The following is an 18,363-nucleotide window of genomic DNA, read 5'->3' on the forward strand; positions in this document are numbered from 1 at the left end:
AGAAAGTAAGGCATTCCATAATAAAACCAAATTTAAGCAATATCTATCTACAAATTGAGCCCTACAAAAGGAAAACCCCAACCTAAAGAGGTTAACTACGCCCAAGAAAACAAAAGGGATAATCTCAGATCAGCAAATCAAAAGAGAAGAAACACACACATTCCACAACAAAATAACAGAAATCATTGTTGTCTCTCAACTTATATCTCTCAACATCAATGGTCTCAATCCCCAATAAAAAAGACACATTAACAGATGGATTTTAAAACAGGAACCAACTTCCTGGCTGCATCCAAAAACACAACTTAACATCAAGGATATACATCACCTCAGGTAGAAAGGAGGATAAAAGAAATTATAAACAAATAGACCTAAGAAGCAAGTGATGTAGCCATTTTAATATCTGACAAAATAGACTTTATAGCAAAACTAATCAGAAGAGATAGGGAAGGACACTAGATACTCAAAGGAAAAATCTATCAAAAGGACTTTGCCATTCTTAACATCTATGCACCCAAAACAAGGGTACCCAGGTTCATAAAAGAAATACTGCTACAGCTTAAATCACATCCTGACCCTCACACACTAAGAGTGGGAGACGTCAATACACCACACGCTCACCAACAGATGAATCATCCAGACAAAAACTGAACAAAAAAAAGTTGGAGCTAACTGACATCATAAACCAAATGGACCTAACAGGATATTTATAGAACATTTCACCCAAACACAAAAGAATATACCTTCTTCTCGGCACCTCATGGAACTTTCTCCAAAACTGACTATATACTTGGACACAAAACAAGTCTCAAAAGATACAAGAAAACTGAAATAACACCCTGCATCCTATGTGACCACTATGGATTAAAGCTGGATCAATAACACAGAAAGTTTACAAACTTATGGAAACTTAACAAATCTCTACTGAATGAAACATGGATCAAGACAGAAATAAAGAAAGAAATTAAAGACTTTTCTAGAATGTAATAAAAATGAATACACAGCCAGGCGTGGTAGTGCACACCTTTAATCCCAGCACTCAGGGAGGTGGAGGCCAGCCTGGTCTACAAAGCGAATCTAGGACAGTCAAGGCTACACAGATAAACCCTATCTTAGGGGGGAAAAGTGGGAATGGAGAGAGGACTCAGAGGTTTAGAGCACTGGCTATTCTTCCAAAGGTCCTGATTTCAATTCCTAGCACCTACATGGTGGCTCATAACCATCTATAATGAGATCTGGTGCTCTCTTCTGGACTGCAGGCATATATTCAGGCAGAATACAGTATAAACAAAGAAACAAACAAATGTTAAAAAAATTTAAAAAAATATGCGACATACCCAAACTTATGGGACACCATGAAGGTGGATCTAAAAGACTAGTTATGGCACTAAATGCCTACATTAAAAAAAAAAAAATGGAGCAATATCATATTAGTAACTTAACAGCACACTTGAAAGCTCTAGAACAAGAAGAAATCACACTTAAAAGGCATAATAAACATAGGGCTGAAATCAATAAAATAGAAACAAAGCAAAAATACAAAGAATCAATGAAACAGAGAGTTGGTTCTTTGGGAAAATAAATAAGATTGACAAACCCTTATCCAAATTAACTAAAGGCAGAGAAAGGATATCCAAATTAACAAAATCAAAAATGAAAGGGGGTGAGTAACAACAGATAATGAGATAAAATCGAATTGAAGACCCTGACATAAACCCACAAACCTATAGACAGTAGATTCCTGACAAAGAAGCCAGAGAAAAGACATCATCTTCTACAAACCGTGCAGGTCAAACTGGATGGCTGCAGACAAAAGAATCCAAATGGATCAAAGACCTCAACATAAAACCAGATACCCTGAACCTGAGAGGAGAGAAAAGAGGGAATTGCTTTGAACTCACTGGCACAGGAAAAGGTTTTTTGAACGGAATCCTACTAGCACAGGCACTAAGAACAACTAATATACAGGACTTCATGAAACCGAGAGGCTTCTGCACAGCAAAGGGTACCTTCATTCAGACAAGTGGCAGCCTACAAAATGGAAAAAGACTTTTACCAACTGCACATCCCACACAGGGATAATATTTAAAATAGACAAAGAACTTCAAAAATAGAGAACAAGAAAACAACTCAATCAAAAAGTAGGTACAGAGCGAAACAAATTCTCAAAAGAGGAACACAAATGGCTGAGAAACACAGAAATACTCAACATCCTTAGTCATCAAAGAAATGCAAATCAAAAGCACTCTGAGATCTCATCTTAGGCCCATCAGACTGGCTAACATCAATAAACAAGGGACAGCTGATGCTGCAGAGGATGTGGAGTAAGGGGAGCACTCATCCATTGGTGGTAAGAGTGCAAACTTGTACAGCCACTGTGGAAATCAGTGAGGCAGCTCCTCAGGAAGATGGTAACTGAGCTGCCTCAAGATTCAGCTGTACTGCTCTTGGGCATATACCCAAAGGAAGCGCCATCCTAGCAGAGACACTTGCTTATACACAATAGCCAGAAATTGGGACCTAGATGTTCCTCAACAGAAGAATTAATATAGAAGAGGTGGCACATTCACACAACAGAGTATTACATAGCCTTTAAAAAGAAAGCAGTCATTAAATTCTCAGGTTAATAGGTGGACCTAGAAAAAAAAAATCATCCTGAGTGAGGTATTTCAGATCCGGAGAGATAATGGTATGTATTTGCATATATGTGGTTATAAGCTATTATTAAATCAGTGATAACCAAGATACAATCCATAGAACCACAGAAGTTAGGTGTAAAGAATGGGACTGGGGAACAGATAGATCTAGTTAGGAAAGGGAAGTAGAGCAGTTAGTTAGGGATGAATGGGGGGCTGAAAAAGAGAATCAAGTTTGGGGGAGGAAATACAAGAAGAGAGCTAAAGTTAAACACCATTTGAAGGGTATTAAGGAAATCTAATACGACACAGAAGCTTCCTAAAATATATAAAGGTGATTATACATATAAAGGTGAATCAAATGAATTTGTCAAATAATGGGGAAACAGAGCCCCAACTGCACATCTTTCATTTGTCACCAAGTGAAACTTCTAGTCCTGGAATTGGGTTACACCTAATTGGGTTGTTGGCCAAAGTAGTCCCATGGGAATTCCCAAATAACTCAGGCTGTTGCCAAGACTATGGGTTGTTCTGCACAAACTGATAGCAAGGCCCCACCGCTGAAGACAACACATACACAACTCACTGAACATGCAGAAGTCTCTAGACTCACAAAACTCATGGAACACACACACACACACACACACACACACATGAATCTAGTAGTTGCTCAGTTCCACAAGGCAGGGTGCCTTAGCTGGCCTTCTGTATATGCTGGAATACTGAAAAAGTAGCTTCCAATGCCAGTGAAGGAATGGATGTGCTAGCAAGGCGAGGGCAAGCAGGCAAAGAGCAAGAGCTTCCTTCTTCCATGTCCTTATATAGGCTTCTAGCAGAAGGTGTGGCACAGACTAAAGGTCTCCGAAGCTGCTTCAAGATCAAAGGCATGAATTTTCCTACCTGAAAGGCCTGGACTAGAAGTATATTCACCTACTTCAAACCAAGCATAAAGTCTCACACAGGTGTGACCTCCATTTCTGCATTGTAGTTCCTTCCAGATATAGTCAAGCTGACAATCAAGAGCAGCCATTCCAGCCTGGCCGTGGTGGCGCAGCCTTATTACTAGTACTTGGGAAGCAGAGGCAGGTGGATCTCTGTGACTTTGAGGCTAGCCTGGTCCACAGAGTGAGTTTCAGGACAGCCAGGCTACACAGAGAAACCCTGTCCCGAAAATTTAATAATAATAAAAAAAGCATAGCCATCACACTTGATTTGACCTAAGGCCCACTCGGAGAGATGGAACCCATACCCAACAGTGCTTAGATGACCAAAAACCTGAGAATAGATAGTCTAGAGACCTAGGCAAAGCCAAATACTACCAGTCTGAAAGGAAGTGGGTAGAGAAACAATACAATAATACCTAATGACACTCTGCTATATTCCTACATCAGTGCTCTGCTCAGCCATCATCGGAGAAGCTTCCTCCTGCAGCAGATGGGAACAAATAACGATAACAAATAACAGAAAATGGGAGACTTCGGAATACTCAGCCCTAAAAGGGATTCTCTCCATCAAATCCCTCCCCCAAGGGCTCAGGGAACCCCACAGAAGTGTAAGAGCCAGAGGGAAGATGACCCCAAGAGAGTAAGACCTTCTAAACCAACAGGAGCAATGCTCATATAAACTCACCAAGATTGGGACAGCACCCATGGGGCCTCTAACGCTCTGTACCAGGTCCTTTGCATATATATTATGGCTTCCAGTTCAGTGGATTTTGTTTGTTTTTTCGAGACAGGGTTTCTTTGTGTAGCCTGGGCTGTCCTAGATTCACTTTGTAGACCAGGCTGGCCTCAAACTCACAGTAATCCGCCTGCACCAGCCCCTGCCTCTCTGAGTGCTGGGATTAAAGGCGTGTGCCACTGTGCCTGGCTCCAGTTGGTGTTTTTCTGGGATCCCCAAAAGTTATGAAAGAGTGGGTCTCTGTTTCTTGTGCCTTTTCTTATTTGCTTCTGTTTTGTCCCGTTCCAGTATATTAGTTTTTGGTTTAGATTATTATTATTATCTTATTATTAGTTTATTATTATTATCCCTTAGAAGCCTGTTTATTTGCTAATGAGAGACAGAAAGGGAGTGGATCCAGATGGGAGGGGCGGTGGGAAGGAACTGGGAGGAGTCGAGGGAGGGAAAACTCTCACCAGGATACATTGTGTGAGGAAAAACAAAATATATTTTCAATGAAAGGAATTAAAAAAATAAAAAAAAAAAGCTTAAGTTCACTGTCAGGGACAGTAAGTTCAAGGGCAGCCTAGGCTAACTGAGACCTTATCTCAAAGGCTGGGGTGGGGTTCAGGGACCAGTAAAATGGCTCAAAGGATAAAGGCCCTAGTCACAGCAGCCTAGCAACCTAAGTTCCAACACAGAAGCCCACAGGTGGGAGAGAGCAAGCACCACAGTGCTGTCCTCTGACCTCCACACATGCGCAAGACCCCTCCCCATAATAAAAATAAAACTGTACGAGAGAGAAAATGTTTCATTCAACTGATTACAAGGAATAAGCATTGTCTTTATTTTTTACCTAACACCTGAAACTGTTGAAGTAGTCTCAAGCAAGAACATTACAAAACCAAATTTTAAATTCCTGCACTTACAAACCAGAAAATGTATTCAAGAAAAGGGATTCAGGCTAAAGGCTGGGAAACACAATACCACGACAAAGTCATGGGCTGGAGCGAGGGCTAAGTCGTTAAGAGCACTTCCTTTTCTTACAGAAGAGTTGGCTTCATTGTACAGCACCCACATAATGGCTCCCAACTGTCAGAAACTCCAGTTCCAGGGGGGCCAAGGCTCTCTTCTGGCCCCTGTAGGCACTGTAACACACTTTAATATGTGCAGGGATACATTTATACACATAAAATAGTAAGATTTTTTTTTAAAAGTTGCTGGAGATGGCTCAGCAGTTAAGAGCACTACCTACTCTTCCAGGGGACCCGGTCTCAATTCCCAGTCAGTACCCACAAGATGGTTCAAAATCAGTTCTAATTCTAGTTCCAGGGGATTCAATGCCCTCTGACCCAGTGATCTGGGCTTTTCAACATCAATCAATAAAATGTACCACAGGCTTGCCCACAGGCCAATGTGATGGGAGCATTTTCTCAGGTGAGCCCATTTCCTAGTGGCTCTGGTCTGTGTCAAGTTGACATTGAACTAGCTAGTCTAACATGTAAACATAATTAGATACTTCCCGGGTGAATTCAGTGTTAATCTAAAATGCTACCCTAAGTAACCAAGCAGAAAGAGGCTGAAGTGTGTTTAACTTGATGATTGCTTACACGTCCACTGCTAACCAGGGACTAGGATGATCCAAGACAAGATTTCTGGATGCTAAGGATCTTATAATCATGCTACCACCTCTCATAGTACAACAGGCATTTTGAGGGATAGCAGTGGTAGGGGTGATCCAATCTAAGGCTTGCAATGTGTTATGGGCAAATCTTAAGATAGTTACAAACCAAAAGCTAGTAACACCTTCTTTTGCATTTTTGGGTAAGATCACTAACATTCCAAGCAAGAAGAGTATTTTAAAGGACTATGTTGAGATGTAAATCAAAGCAGTTAAGTGTCAGGGCTGGAAAGACGGCTCAGTGGTTAAGAGCACTTGCTGCTCTTCCAGAGGTCCTGACTTTTGTAGTGGAAGTTTTGGCTTCTATAAAACTCAGTTATGGGACTGGACTGATGGCTCAGTGGTTAAGGGTTAAGGCTGTTCTTCCAGAGGTTCTGACTTCAATTCCCAGCAAACACATGGTGGTTTTCAACCATCTGTAATGGAATCCAATTCCTTCTTCTACTGTGCGTGAAAACCCGTATTCATATACATAAAGTAAATAAATCTTTTTTTTAAAAACTCAGTTATGTTATGTAAATATGTTTTTGTTTTAATCCCAAGTGTGGGATGGATACAGGACTGCCTCCATTCATCCACAGCCAATAATTGCCTCAGAGGATCGTGGTCTTTGCAAGCTGCAAATAGTTTAATTCTGAAGACTCTAAGAGGGTATAAATACTAGAACCCAGAGAGAGAAAGCGAGGGTTTTGAGAAGATTGACGGAGAAGGAAGAAGGCTGCTGGTTCTTCCTGTTTGCCATCTGCTGTTGCTGGACTGCTAGACATCCTGATGACTGCGATTTTCCCAGAGAACCTGACGACCTTACCCAACCAGAACTAAGTCTTCGTGCCCTTTCCCTTTTAACCTTTCTCTCCTACCTAGGGCTGGGGGTTTGGAAGGGAGGTAAAGGTCTTAAGAAACACCCATATAAAGTAGAGTTTAAACACTAGCACCTACAGAATTTGGCTCCCAGCACCTATTATCATGTGGCTCAGAGTGTCTAACCTTAGCTCCAGGCAATCAGGTGCCTCTAGCCTCCATGGGCACCTATACTGGTGAACACACACCTACATATAATTAAAAATAGCAAAAATAAATATTAAAAAGTAGTAACCTTTAAAAATATTTAGTCTTTTCTAATATTTGTACAATAAAGTATTAAACATTTGTCTTATATCGTAAGATCACAATCTAGTAAGTTTCAAACTCTTTTCCTCTTTTCTGAAAATGGTAAAAAGATCTCGAAAGAGAAACAAGAGGTATAATTCTTGAACCATCCTGTAAATGCCCGATATTAAGAGGGAAAAAAAAATCCTTTACTTACTTTCTAGATGTGATGTGAAGGCTAGAAATGAAAGAACATAACGCCCTGCAGCATGCCACTTCACTAACACTGTCGCAGGCATTAGCAGGGCCCGAGCTGCTGGTTACTGCTGCCATCTAGCAGCAGGCCCAACAACGAGAGAACGCAGGGCTCACTCGGGACGGAGCTCCAAACAAGTCACAGGGACAGGCGCTTCTAATGCTGACTTTGACAACTGAAATTGAACTGAATTTTTTCTCAGAAGTTTCTTTCTCCCTGAGCAATATAAATTATTTCCATGTGAGCATCTAGACTTTTACCTCAACTCTGATCTCTCTTTAAAATTCCAATCCATTATTCTAAAGCAGTGGTTCTCTGGGTTATGACCCTTTGGGGGTCAAATGACCCTTTCACAGGCCTAAGACCATCAAAAAACACATTTACATTTACATTATGATTCATAGCAGGAACAAAATTACAATTATAAAGTAGCAACAAAATAATTTTCTGGCGGGGGGGGGATCACCTCGACATGAGGAAGTGTGTTAAAGGGTAGAAACATTAGGAAGGTTCAGAAGCCCTGCACTAGGGTCTGCTCAGATCCCCACACCTGCTCATATTTGCCACCAAATTTCAAATATATCCAAATGGGCTTTCCTATGATTTGTCCCTATTAACTTCAAATCTTACTTATCTAGGCTCAGAATGAGATCGCCTTTGATGAAGGAAGAGAGTAAACTAGGTAATGACCCTTCTATGAAAATGGCCCTTAATGTCCACTTTAATATTTACCGTCCTTGTTCCCTCTCATCACTCATCTGCAGCAACCAAACACACACAGAGGAGGACAGGAAGTACTTCATGTAGCCCCGAGATCAGTGCTTTTCATCCTGGCTAATGCTGAGTCTCAGTGTACAGCCTTGACCAACCTTGAACTCGAAGATACCCACCAGGCTCTGCCTCCCAAGGGCTAAGATTGTAAGTATGTGTCACAACATATGGCTAACAAAATCTTTAATAATGATAAATATCATGATACATCCTTTTGTTGTTTAAAACTCCAGGTATTAAGTGAAAGTTTAAATTTACAAAAGAGTACACTTAATAGCCACAACATTCTAGCTGGTAAAATGTGTTAGTAAAATACTTTTCCAATGACAGAATTACTAAAAGGACTGCTGCTCTCTCCAAGATCCCCACATCCTTTTTGGTCACCTGTCTCCTACCCATGCTTCAAGATTCACTTCAAATCCTACTGGTCACATAAAATTCTTATTAATCCACCACAAAGTGAATTTCAACCTTCTCTAAATACCAGTGTTGTGATGTTCAAGCAGCAATAATTTTATGTGAAGTAAATTGAAGTGTTAATTATCTGTATCTTACATATGTTAAATTGCTTCGGTCTCTTAATGAGTATAAACGTTGTGAGAACAGAAACATATTTTTCAATCCTTTTCTGTTTATGAGACAGGGTCTCACTATGTGGCCCTGGCTGGTCTGGTACTCACCATGTGTCCCAGGCAAGCACTGAACCACAGCAATCTTCCTGCCCCTGACTCCTAAACCCAGGGATTACAGGTGGGTGTCACTACATCTTACTTCCTATCTTTTCATATCAATGCTATCAATCCGTAGATAAACAACCCTACTTCCTGTGACAAATACAAACACAGATGTCCTCAGTAGAGGAAAACAAGGAGACTTACATTTATGTAAAACAATGGCAGATAAACAGGAAGACTCACAAAACCTCACTAAACCCTCAGAAGCAATCTAACTCCCCTCCCACCATTTTATTGTTGTTTAGAAGGCAGGTTCCTGCACAAGAAATAAATTTAAAAGTAACAATATAAGCATCCATAATCATTGCTTTGAGAATGTAAATTCATGACAACCTCCTTCATTCTCATAAAACTCCATGTCTTAGTTAGGGTTACTGTTGCTGTGATGAAAACACCACGACCAGAGTAACTTAGGGAGGAAAGGGTTTGTTTGGGTTATACTTCCATATCGCTGCTCATCAGCAAAGGAAGTCAGGACAGGGATTCAAACAGGGCAGGAACCTGACTGATGAAGCTGAGGCAGAAGCCATGGAGGGGTGCTGCGTCAGCTTGCTTCCAATGGTTGGTTCAATCTACTTCCTTTTTTGTTGTTGTTTTGATTTTTGAGACAGGGTTTCTCTGCGTAGCCTTACTTTGTAGACCAGGCCTTTGAGGATCAAAGAGATCCTACTTGCAGAGATCCTCCGGCCTCTGCCTCTCAGAGTGCTAGGATTACAGGCATGCGCCACCATGCTGGCTTCAGGCTGCTTTCTTATACAGCCCAGGACCCTCCCATAGGAAGCCCCACAATGGGCTGCACCCTCCCACATCTACCACTAATTAAGAGAACACCCTACAGACTTGCCCACAGTCCAATCTTGTGCAGGCATTTTCTCAGTTGAGGCTCCCTCCTCTCCTCTCCGTGACTCTAGCTTGTGTCAAGTTGACATAAACTAGTGAGTGCACTCCAGGAAGGAAGAATCGAGGAAGCCAAGGAATTGGTCAGGATTTCCATATTACACACAGTTCTCTAGCTGCAGAGAGCACTCAATAAACACTAATGTACTCTCTAGCTACTTCTAGAAACTGAGCAAGTATTCAAATGCTACTTTTTATTTTACAAAAAGGATGGGGTAATCTTAACTTTCCAGAATGCAGTATGTACTTTATGACATTATACTTTTATGTAAAATAAAAACCTACACATTAATCATTTACGATAAAAATAGCCCAATGATTCATAAATGGCATTATTTGAGAATGGCTCAGAGGACTGTGTTAAGCCTCAGTTCCTTTCTTACTTCTCAATTAAGACTCAAAAATAGTTTGTAATCTTAAAGAGAAAGTTTAGAATAACTTCAAAAACTAATTCAGGGCTACATTAAGGCTAGAGGCATGACAGGCCGAGAGAAAACATAAAAAAAAAATTTTTTTTTTCAACCTTTATTTCCTTTCTTCCTTACTTGAAAACAGACCGTTGTTATGCAGGGTAACAACTTCAGGTCTGAATAATACAGGACTAAGGATCCAAGGCGAAAGAGAAGGGCTCTAAGAGAAATCAGAACCAAGATAAAAAGACTGACAGCAGCCAGGAAGTGTGAACATGGGCGAGAGAGAGACATTTGGTGCAGTGGTGTAGCTAATACAGCGGGTCCTGGTGCTCCAGCCAATACACCGGGTCCTGGTGCTCCTGTAAATAACCCTTAATTAAATTCACTGGGCTTCACACAGACTTGAAAGGGGAAGTCAACAGGAGCGGGCCAGGAGGATAATGGGAGAAGCATGGCTTATCTATGTATAAGAAAACGTCATGATGAAATCCAGTAAAAAGTAACTAATACATGCTCACAAAAATGTATTAACACAGTAGGAAATGAAGGTACTATCCCGTGTCAGCTGTCAGCAGTACTACAGACAGCCTAAGCTGGCTTTAAGGGAAACTGTTCAGAACTTACCCTGGCTAACTTCTGCTTGGGGTGGGGCTGAGGTAACCCGCAGGAAATCTCAGATCTTCCCTGGGCCCTATTTTCCCAACCCCTTATGTTATTTACTGGTTCTTTTGTGTGAACCGAGCATGTAACATGTACTGAGTTCTTGCCATATACCATGTGCTGCTCTAAGTCCTCCATGTGTTGTACTTTGTTCGACCTTCTGGGAAGCCCTATGAAGTATGTATCTTTACAGTATGAGTTTTGGTTGTTGTTTTCACTTTTTCCTTTTCTTTCTTTTGTTTATTTATTTAGTCTTCTGATCACTGTATGATCACTGCATGATCACTGTAGGCTGTCTCAAACTTGCAGCGGTCCCTTAGCCACTCAAGTTCTTCGGTTACAGGTGTGCACTTCCACATCTGGGCATTCCCACATCTGGGCGCCACATTTGCTACCCCCAGTTATAATGAGGTGAAGTAAAGTTTGAAGAGTAAAGTGAAGCTGAAGGTGACAGCACACTTTTGTCATTCCAGGTACTGAGGTGTAGGAGGATCACCACAGCTAAGGCCTGCCTGGAGAACACAGTGTGTTCAGTGGCAACCTGGACAACTTTGTGACACTGTTTCACACCTTGTATGAAAACAGAAGAATTAAAAGGGGCTGGGAATATAGCTCAACGACAGAACACTTGCCCAGAAATCACGAAGCCCTGGATTCTCTCCTACTCAACCCCACTGCCTAGGCAGAGCCTATACAACAGTGCCCTACAAACCCCCATTGCCTAGGCAAAGCCTATACAAGTCTTCCTACAGTCCTGGCTGTCCTGAAACTCACGGTGTAGATCAGGCTGTCCTCAAACTCACAGATACCCACCTGCCTCAGCCTCTGCCTCCAGAGTGCTGGGATAAAAAGGTGTGGCCATCACACTCAGCAAAGCCTAAACTCTTCACGAATTTGTGTGTCATCCTAGCACAGGGGCCATGCTAATCTTCTCTGTGTCGTTCCAATTTTAGTATATATGCTGCCGAAGTGAGCACAAAGCCTAAACTCTTAAGACACTTTCTAATAGTAGCTTTCAAATAGTATGGGATATATTTTGCTTTATTTTTATATGCCTTACAAATTTTAATATATGCATAAGAGTTTTTATCAAATAGTAAAATTATACATAATACACAAATCAGGAAAACATAGACAATTTATAGTAAATGATTTTTTAAGGTAATGGAAGTATCAGTGATATGAAATCTAGTGTAAATTATGGTTACCTGTGGTAAATGTACACATTTCTGAGTATCTATATTGAGCCAGGCATGGGGACTCACATCTTCAATGCCAAGACTTGGGAGGCAGAAGAAGGCAGATCTCTTTGACAGCCAGGGCTATATAGAAAGAGCTTATTTCAAAACAACAAAACAAAATAAATAAAAGCATCATTAGTTTTGAGATAAAATTAAAATTAGCAGAAAGAGCTCAGTAGGTAAAAGTGCTTGCCACCAAGCCTGGTAACCTTTATTCAGTATCTAGAGCATATCTGGTACAAGGATATCCAAGTCCTTCAAGATATCCCAACACACAAAATAAAATACATATAAAAACGAATTGAACACCAGCTATCATGTGAAGCATTCTCCTAGCTACTTATGTCACATTAATAATAACATCAAATAAAATCAAGGGGGAGGGATTTTATTCAATTAACAGTGTCAAGTACAGGTTTAAGCCCTTCAAATATTCACAACATCCTAAGAGGTGCTTATTGCTATTCAATTTCACAGCTGGGGATACAGGAGCATAAACAGAGCTGTTAAAAGATAAACAGACCGAGGGTGCAGAGACAGTTAGGACTCAAGAGCAAGCCAAGCACTTTCACGAAAATTCTAATCACTAGCTCCGCTCTCCTTCAAGAAATGCTAAATTCTTTTTTGTTTTATTTTTTGTTTGCTCTGAAACAGGGTCTCACTATGCAGCCCTACTGTCCTGGATTCATTATGCATACGAGGCTATCCCTAAACTCCAAGATCATCTTGCCTTTGCCTCTGGAGTCCTGAGACTGAAGGAATGCACAGCTACACCCAGGGATAAACTTTTTCTTAGAAAAGACAGCAGTAGGTCGGAGATGCAGCTCCGTGGGAAATCACGAGTTCGGGCATGTGTGGGGCCTAGTATTCTATCATGAGCACATCTGAAAAGATAAACAGTAGGACTGTTACATACAGAGTGCTGGCGCACAAAGCAGTCTGTTCTGCTTTGGATTAAAGGTGAACACCACTATGCCCAGCACAATGGAGAATTTAAAGGATTAAGAAACTGAGGACTTGGAGCTGACTATATATATGGCTCAGAGGTCCTGAGTTCAATTCCCAGCAACCACATCATGGCTCACAACCTTCTATAATAAGATCTGGTGCCTTCTTGTGGCCTGAAGGCAGAACACTGTATATGAAAGAATGAGAAAGAAATGAAGGGGGGGGGAGGAAAAGAAAGGAAAGGAAACAAAGGACTCTGAAGGGTAGCTGGCCAGAAGGGGCCCTCCCTAGCACATCAAAAGCTAGGCACACAACCAGGTTAGATGTAGCTATGCCAGACTTCTAGCCAATGGAATGTGAAAGAAAATAATGTAGGCCACTTCCAGGCCTGACCCACAGAAATTTCTCTCACATGTGCTTCTCCCGATCCTTTCTCCTCCTAATAAAGAACAAAAACACAAATCTTTATGAAATTTTTCTAACAAATGCCTAACTGGAGCTATACTTAAGTATACTTTCATATACTTATTCCAACATATGTATCTAGTACTTAGCAAAGCAACTCACTTTTACTTATCTCCCCCAAACTATGAATTCTAGTATAACTCTAGTCCCAGGAGTATAAGTAGGTAGAGCACAGTATTAGAGAGCAAATTAGAAGAGGAACTTATTGATGTAGGTCAAGAAAGGCCATGTTAATGTAGAGGACACAAAGATTGTAGAAAAATTATATAGCTTGGTTTTTCATTTTACTCATTCAATAAAGAGTGAAGCACGATAGGAGGAAACTCTGAAGTCATTAGAACTGCTGTTTTGCTGAGGAAACAGGAAAGGGCCCTATCAGTCCATCTCTCCATAAAACCTACTGTATAGTCTCAGTTAGGAGCAACGGGACTTAAAAGTTTGAAGTGGTTGGGTTTTGTTATATTTTGATACAGGGTCTCATGTAGCTCAGCGTGCTCTCAAACTACCTTGAACTCTCTGCAGCTGCTGGTTTCCCTCTTCCACACCTTCTGTGTGCCATGCACCACCACTTCCAAATGATTTGGGTGTCTGAATCGCTAGTTTCCTTATCATAAATTCCCATCACCTAAGATCATGCTACTTAAAGGTGGACCATACACACAAACCTATGACTACAGTAAACTAGGAAAGACACCACTGAATAAACAGCAATCTTTCCCAAGTGCAGTAATGTTATGATCTCATAAATAAATAATTCAAAATGGCATCAATCAGGATCATCATGAACTGACTGCAAGTCATATGAATTCTTAAGGCAGACTAGAATTCAATGACACTTTTCTAAATGACTGATTCTAATTTTACAGTTGAGGATTATTCCATTACCTCTGCTGTTCAAGAGATGTTCAGTTCTTTCACGGCCGTTTAAAAGTCTAACTTACCAGATACCTAACAAACTTTTTCTCTTAAAGTCTCAACTTCAGACTCAGTTACACCTTCAGTGACTTTGTGGAGGGCCAGGTAATGGCTCCCAAAGATACATAAGTCCTACCTACTTCCTAGAACCCATCAACATTTTTCATTATGACAACATGGCTTCACATATCAAATTAAGCATTTTGAGATGGAGCAAATAATTTCTGACTACCTGGGAAGGCCCTATATATATCATAGGAGGAGGGAGTTGAGACTTGGCTACAGAAGAGGAGGCAGATGATGCTGGAAGCAGCCACTACCGACTACATTGTGAGAGGTAGGAGCTACAAGCTGAGTCCATACATGCAATCCCAGCACCTTCCCTAATGCAGGAAGCTTGCCAGGCATTTAAGACCAGGAGGGGCTATATGATGAAACCCTCTTAAAAGAAGAAAAAAAGAGCCACAGCCTAACCAACAGTCACTAAAAGCTGGAAAAGGCTAGAAAACAAAAATTTGTTTGAGACCTCCGAGAGGCTTTAAGGAACCTTTGATAACTTGACATTAGCCCAGGAAAAAAATTAGACCCAACCTGAAAGATAATACACTTGTGCTGTTTTTGGTTTTGTTTTCCCTAAGTGCACACGTCTGTGTATGTTTGTGGGCTGTTGCCTGCGTAGGCGGGAAACAGTTTTAAATCTTCTGGAGCAAGAAATTAAAGCTGCCCAATGTGGATGCTGGAAACCCAACTTGGGTCCTCTGCAAGAGCAGGAAGATTTTGTTTTGTGTTTTGGTGGTGGTGGTGGTAGGGGGCTGCTCTTTATAGCCCTGGCTGTCCTAGAGCTCACTATGTGCGGCAGGCCAGCCTCAAACTCAGAGATCTGCCTACCTCTGCCTCCAGAGCACTGGTATTAAAGGCCTATACAACCAGACCCTGTACGGAAAGCATTCTTAATCACTGAGCCATCTCTCCAGCCCCACATTTATTCAGTTTTTTGTTACAAAGCTTGTGATAATTTGTTATAGCAGCCATCTAAAACTAATATAAACCCTCTCTGAAATTTAGCAGTAGTCAGCTATGGTGGCTTATGCCTATAATCCTAGCATTTGGGGAGCTAACGCAAGAGGATTAGATTTGAGGCTAACCTAAAATAAACAGTTAATTCAGGCCAGCCTGGGTGTATAGCGTGAGAGCCTGTCTCAAAAACAACAGGCCAGTGAGATTATTCATCTGATGACCCAGATTTGATTCCCTGGACCTACAATGGTGGAAGCAGAGAGCAGACTCCCACCTTGCCCTCTGGCCTCCACAGTTGCTGTGTCACACACACACACAATGTAATTTAAGAGTGATTTGTATATGATGCACCCTAAGATATCAACCTGAACTAGCATGAAAATGGCCTATTTCAGAAATATACGTATTCTCATTTTTGTTATTAGGTAACTACATAGAAATCACTTGAGACTGGAGAGATGGCTCAGTGGTTAAGAGCACTGTCTGCTCTTTTGAGAGGTCCTGAGTTCATTTCCCATCCCCCACATGGTGGCATTCAGGTATACGTGCAGGTACAGCACTCAGATACATAAATATAAGTAAGTAAATAAATCTTTAAGAGGAAATCACTTGAGCCAAGGATGTAGCCCAGTTGGTAGTGCGTGCCAAGCATGCCCAGAGCACTGGGTTCAAGCCCCAGGACTTGGTGTGGTCAGACCATCATGGTGGTACACCTGCAATGCTTACACTCCAGAGTTGGGGAGGTAGGAGAATCCTAAATTCAAAACCATCCCCAGCTGTACAGTGAACTCTAAGACAGACTTAAGAACCATAAGCCGGTACAGATTTTTTGTTTATTTTGGTTGGTTGGTTTTGTTTCTAGAGACAAAAGAAAATGTAGGTTTTCTATTTTGTTTATTTACTTTTAACATCAGAATGGGAAAGCAAAAAAGTAACATCTTAAGATGGGTCTAGGACACTGGCCTTTAATCCCAGCACTCAGGAGGCAAAGACTAAGCCTGGTCTACAAAGTTCCAGGCCAGTCAAAACTACATAGATTGGGGCCCTGTCTCAAAAAACAACAAAGCTGGGCAGTGGTAGCTCAAGCCCTTAATCCCAGAACTAAGTGAATCTCTGTGAGTTCCAGGGCAGCATGGTCTACAGAGCAAGTTCCAGGGCAACCAGGGCTACACAAAGAAACCCTGTCTCAAAAACCAAACAAACAACAAAAACAATTTTTTAAAAAAGCAATGCCTTCAGTTCTATTTTGTAATAAACAGAAGTTGCAGCTTCCACTGATGGTGAAGGCCTTTAATTCCAGCACTTGGGAGAAAACCAAGTTCTCTAAGTTTGAGGCCAGCCTGGTTTACATAATGAGTTCCAGGACCACCCGGGCAATAGGCCATCTCTGCTGATGAAATGGGCCAAATTAGAACATATAAATATATAAACATATATATTAGAACATATAAAGGCAGGTTTATAGGGAGCAGCTCTTGGGCAAGTTCACCAGTCACAAGGAACAGGGTCTGGAAAGTCACCATGCAGAGGGAGACACAGAAGTGGAGAGAAAAAAAGAGGGTGCCCATGCAGAGAGAAAGAGAGAGAGATCAGAACATGTCTGGATTATATAGGGAGGGGAATCCCGGGCCCTGGTGGGGTATGCTGGCCATGGCCTGTGTAACAGGTAGTGACTGATGGATACTGGGAGAACCTGAGTACCTCAGCCGTTTGTCCCGGATCTGAGGTAAAAAAAAAAAAAAAAAAAATCGAAAAACCAAAAAAAAAAAAAAAAAAAAAAAAAAACATAGAGGAAAAGAAAGTTGTAGAAAACATAGTCATGATTTTAGATTAAACAAAGGCATACTTCCCAAACTGCACTGACGGAAGTGAAAGAAAGCTCAAGTGATGTGGGCTGACTTACTTTTGCTTTGTGTTCTATAAAATCTAGGCAATACTGTCCTGAACCGCAGACAGGCAGGTAAGCAGTCCACACCAAGGTTTCTCAGTGTAAGGAGGCTGCATGGTTTTGCAGTTCTTTTCCACGCAGGTGCCGTTAAACAAGGAGCCGAAACGGGAATGGTTGGTACTAGTAACGTATACTTCAAGCCCACGCGTTCACTGCATTATCACAACACCAAGAAGCAGTTTAAAACTCTGAGGTTCACAGAATCAGAGTTAGGAACCAGACCCCCAGCCCGATGTCTTCCTACCGGTTCATCTCACCTGGGGACAACAGTCAATTAACTGGCTTCCAGATGCACCGTCTCGGGTTTTAAAAGAATTTGAAGTTCGGAAAGAAAACAGGAGCGGTCTGCTGGTTGCACCATCTTTTAATTTTACATTCATGGAAGCTGATTTTCCTCAATCTATGTTGTCAGTTAGCCGAGAGGGTGCTGACCGCACCTACATCTTGGGTGGTTTTTTCCTTGTAGATTAGGGTTTTGTTTGTTTGTTTTGTTTTTTTTTTTTTCTGTGACAAAGTTTTCCTAGGAAGCCTTGGCTGGCCTGCAACTCAAGAGGTCCTCCTGCCTCAGCCTCCCTCCCAGTCAAGTGCTGGGATCACCACTGGGTGCACCCCCCACCCCGGGCCAGCACCCAGCTCTGTGGACTACAGGACAGGACACACGAAGTCACATAGCATAGTAGCCTGCATGACAGCACACAGTGCCCAACTTGGCTCCGCGTCCCAAGTCATGGAAAACAGCCAGAGGCAGGAGGCGGATGTGGAGAGAGCGCGAGGAAGGGCAGGCAAGAGCAAGTGGGGCCTAGCTGCCCTTCCTCGGAACTGATGCAGAGGAAGCATCCCAGTGGCGTGGACCACCCGGCCTAACAGAGATCCACTCAGCCCCTGAGCGCACGTGCCCCGCCCTCCCACGCCGCCCGCTCCTCTCCGCGCTTCCTGCCCGGAGCTTTCCCACGCGCGCATGCAGCACAGCGGCCGCCGATCAGGAGAGCTGCCCTCCCGGGATTGCCGCCCAACCCGGCCCGGGAGAAGGTAC

The 18,363-nt window shown here is 42.0% G+C and overlaps 1 protein-coding gene and 1 non-coding gene across 6 annotated transcripts in view; both read right to left on the reverse strand.

Moving 5' to 3' along the window:
- Positions 1-18,363, reverse strand: part of Wdr89 (WD repeat domain 89) — a 69,754-nt gene that overhangs the window by 37,576 nt on the left and 13,815 nt on the right. Inside the window, exon 1 of one of the 5 annotated variants that reach the window (XM_060387661.1) lies at positions 17,588-18,354. The exons of 3 other annotated variants lie outside the window; for them this stretch is intronic. In XM_060387661.1, coding sequence (XP_060243644.1) covers positions 17,588-17,710 — 123 coding nt within the window. In that variant the 5' untranslated portion in view covers positions 17,711-18,354. Of the gene's footprint in view, positions 1-12,004; positions 12,324-17,587; positions 18,355-18,363 lie in introns of those variants that run through there. One more of the 5 variants, XM_060387662.1, reaches the window with a different exon arrangement.
- LOC132655483 (U6 spliceosomal RNA) lies at positions 11,667-11,773 on the reverse strand. The gene has a single exon (XR_009593291.1). It is a non-coding gene; the product is annotated as a U6 spliceosomal RNA (small nuclear RNA).

The sequence above is a fragment of the Meriones unguiculatus genome, chromosome 7, assembly GCF_030254825.1.
Source record: "Meriones unguiculatus strain TT.TT164.6M chromosome 7, Bangor_MerUng_6.1, whole genome shotgun sequence".
Taxonomy (NCBI): Eukaryota; Metazoa; Chordata; class Mammalia; order Rodentia; family Muridae; genus Meriones; species Meriones unguiculatus.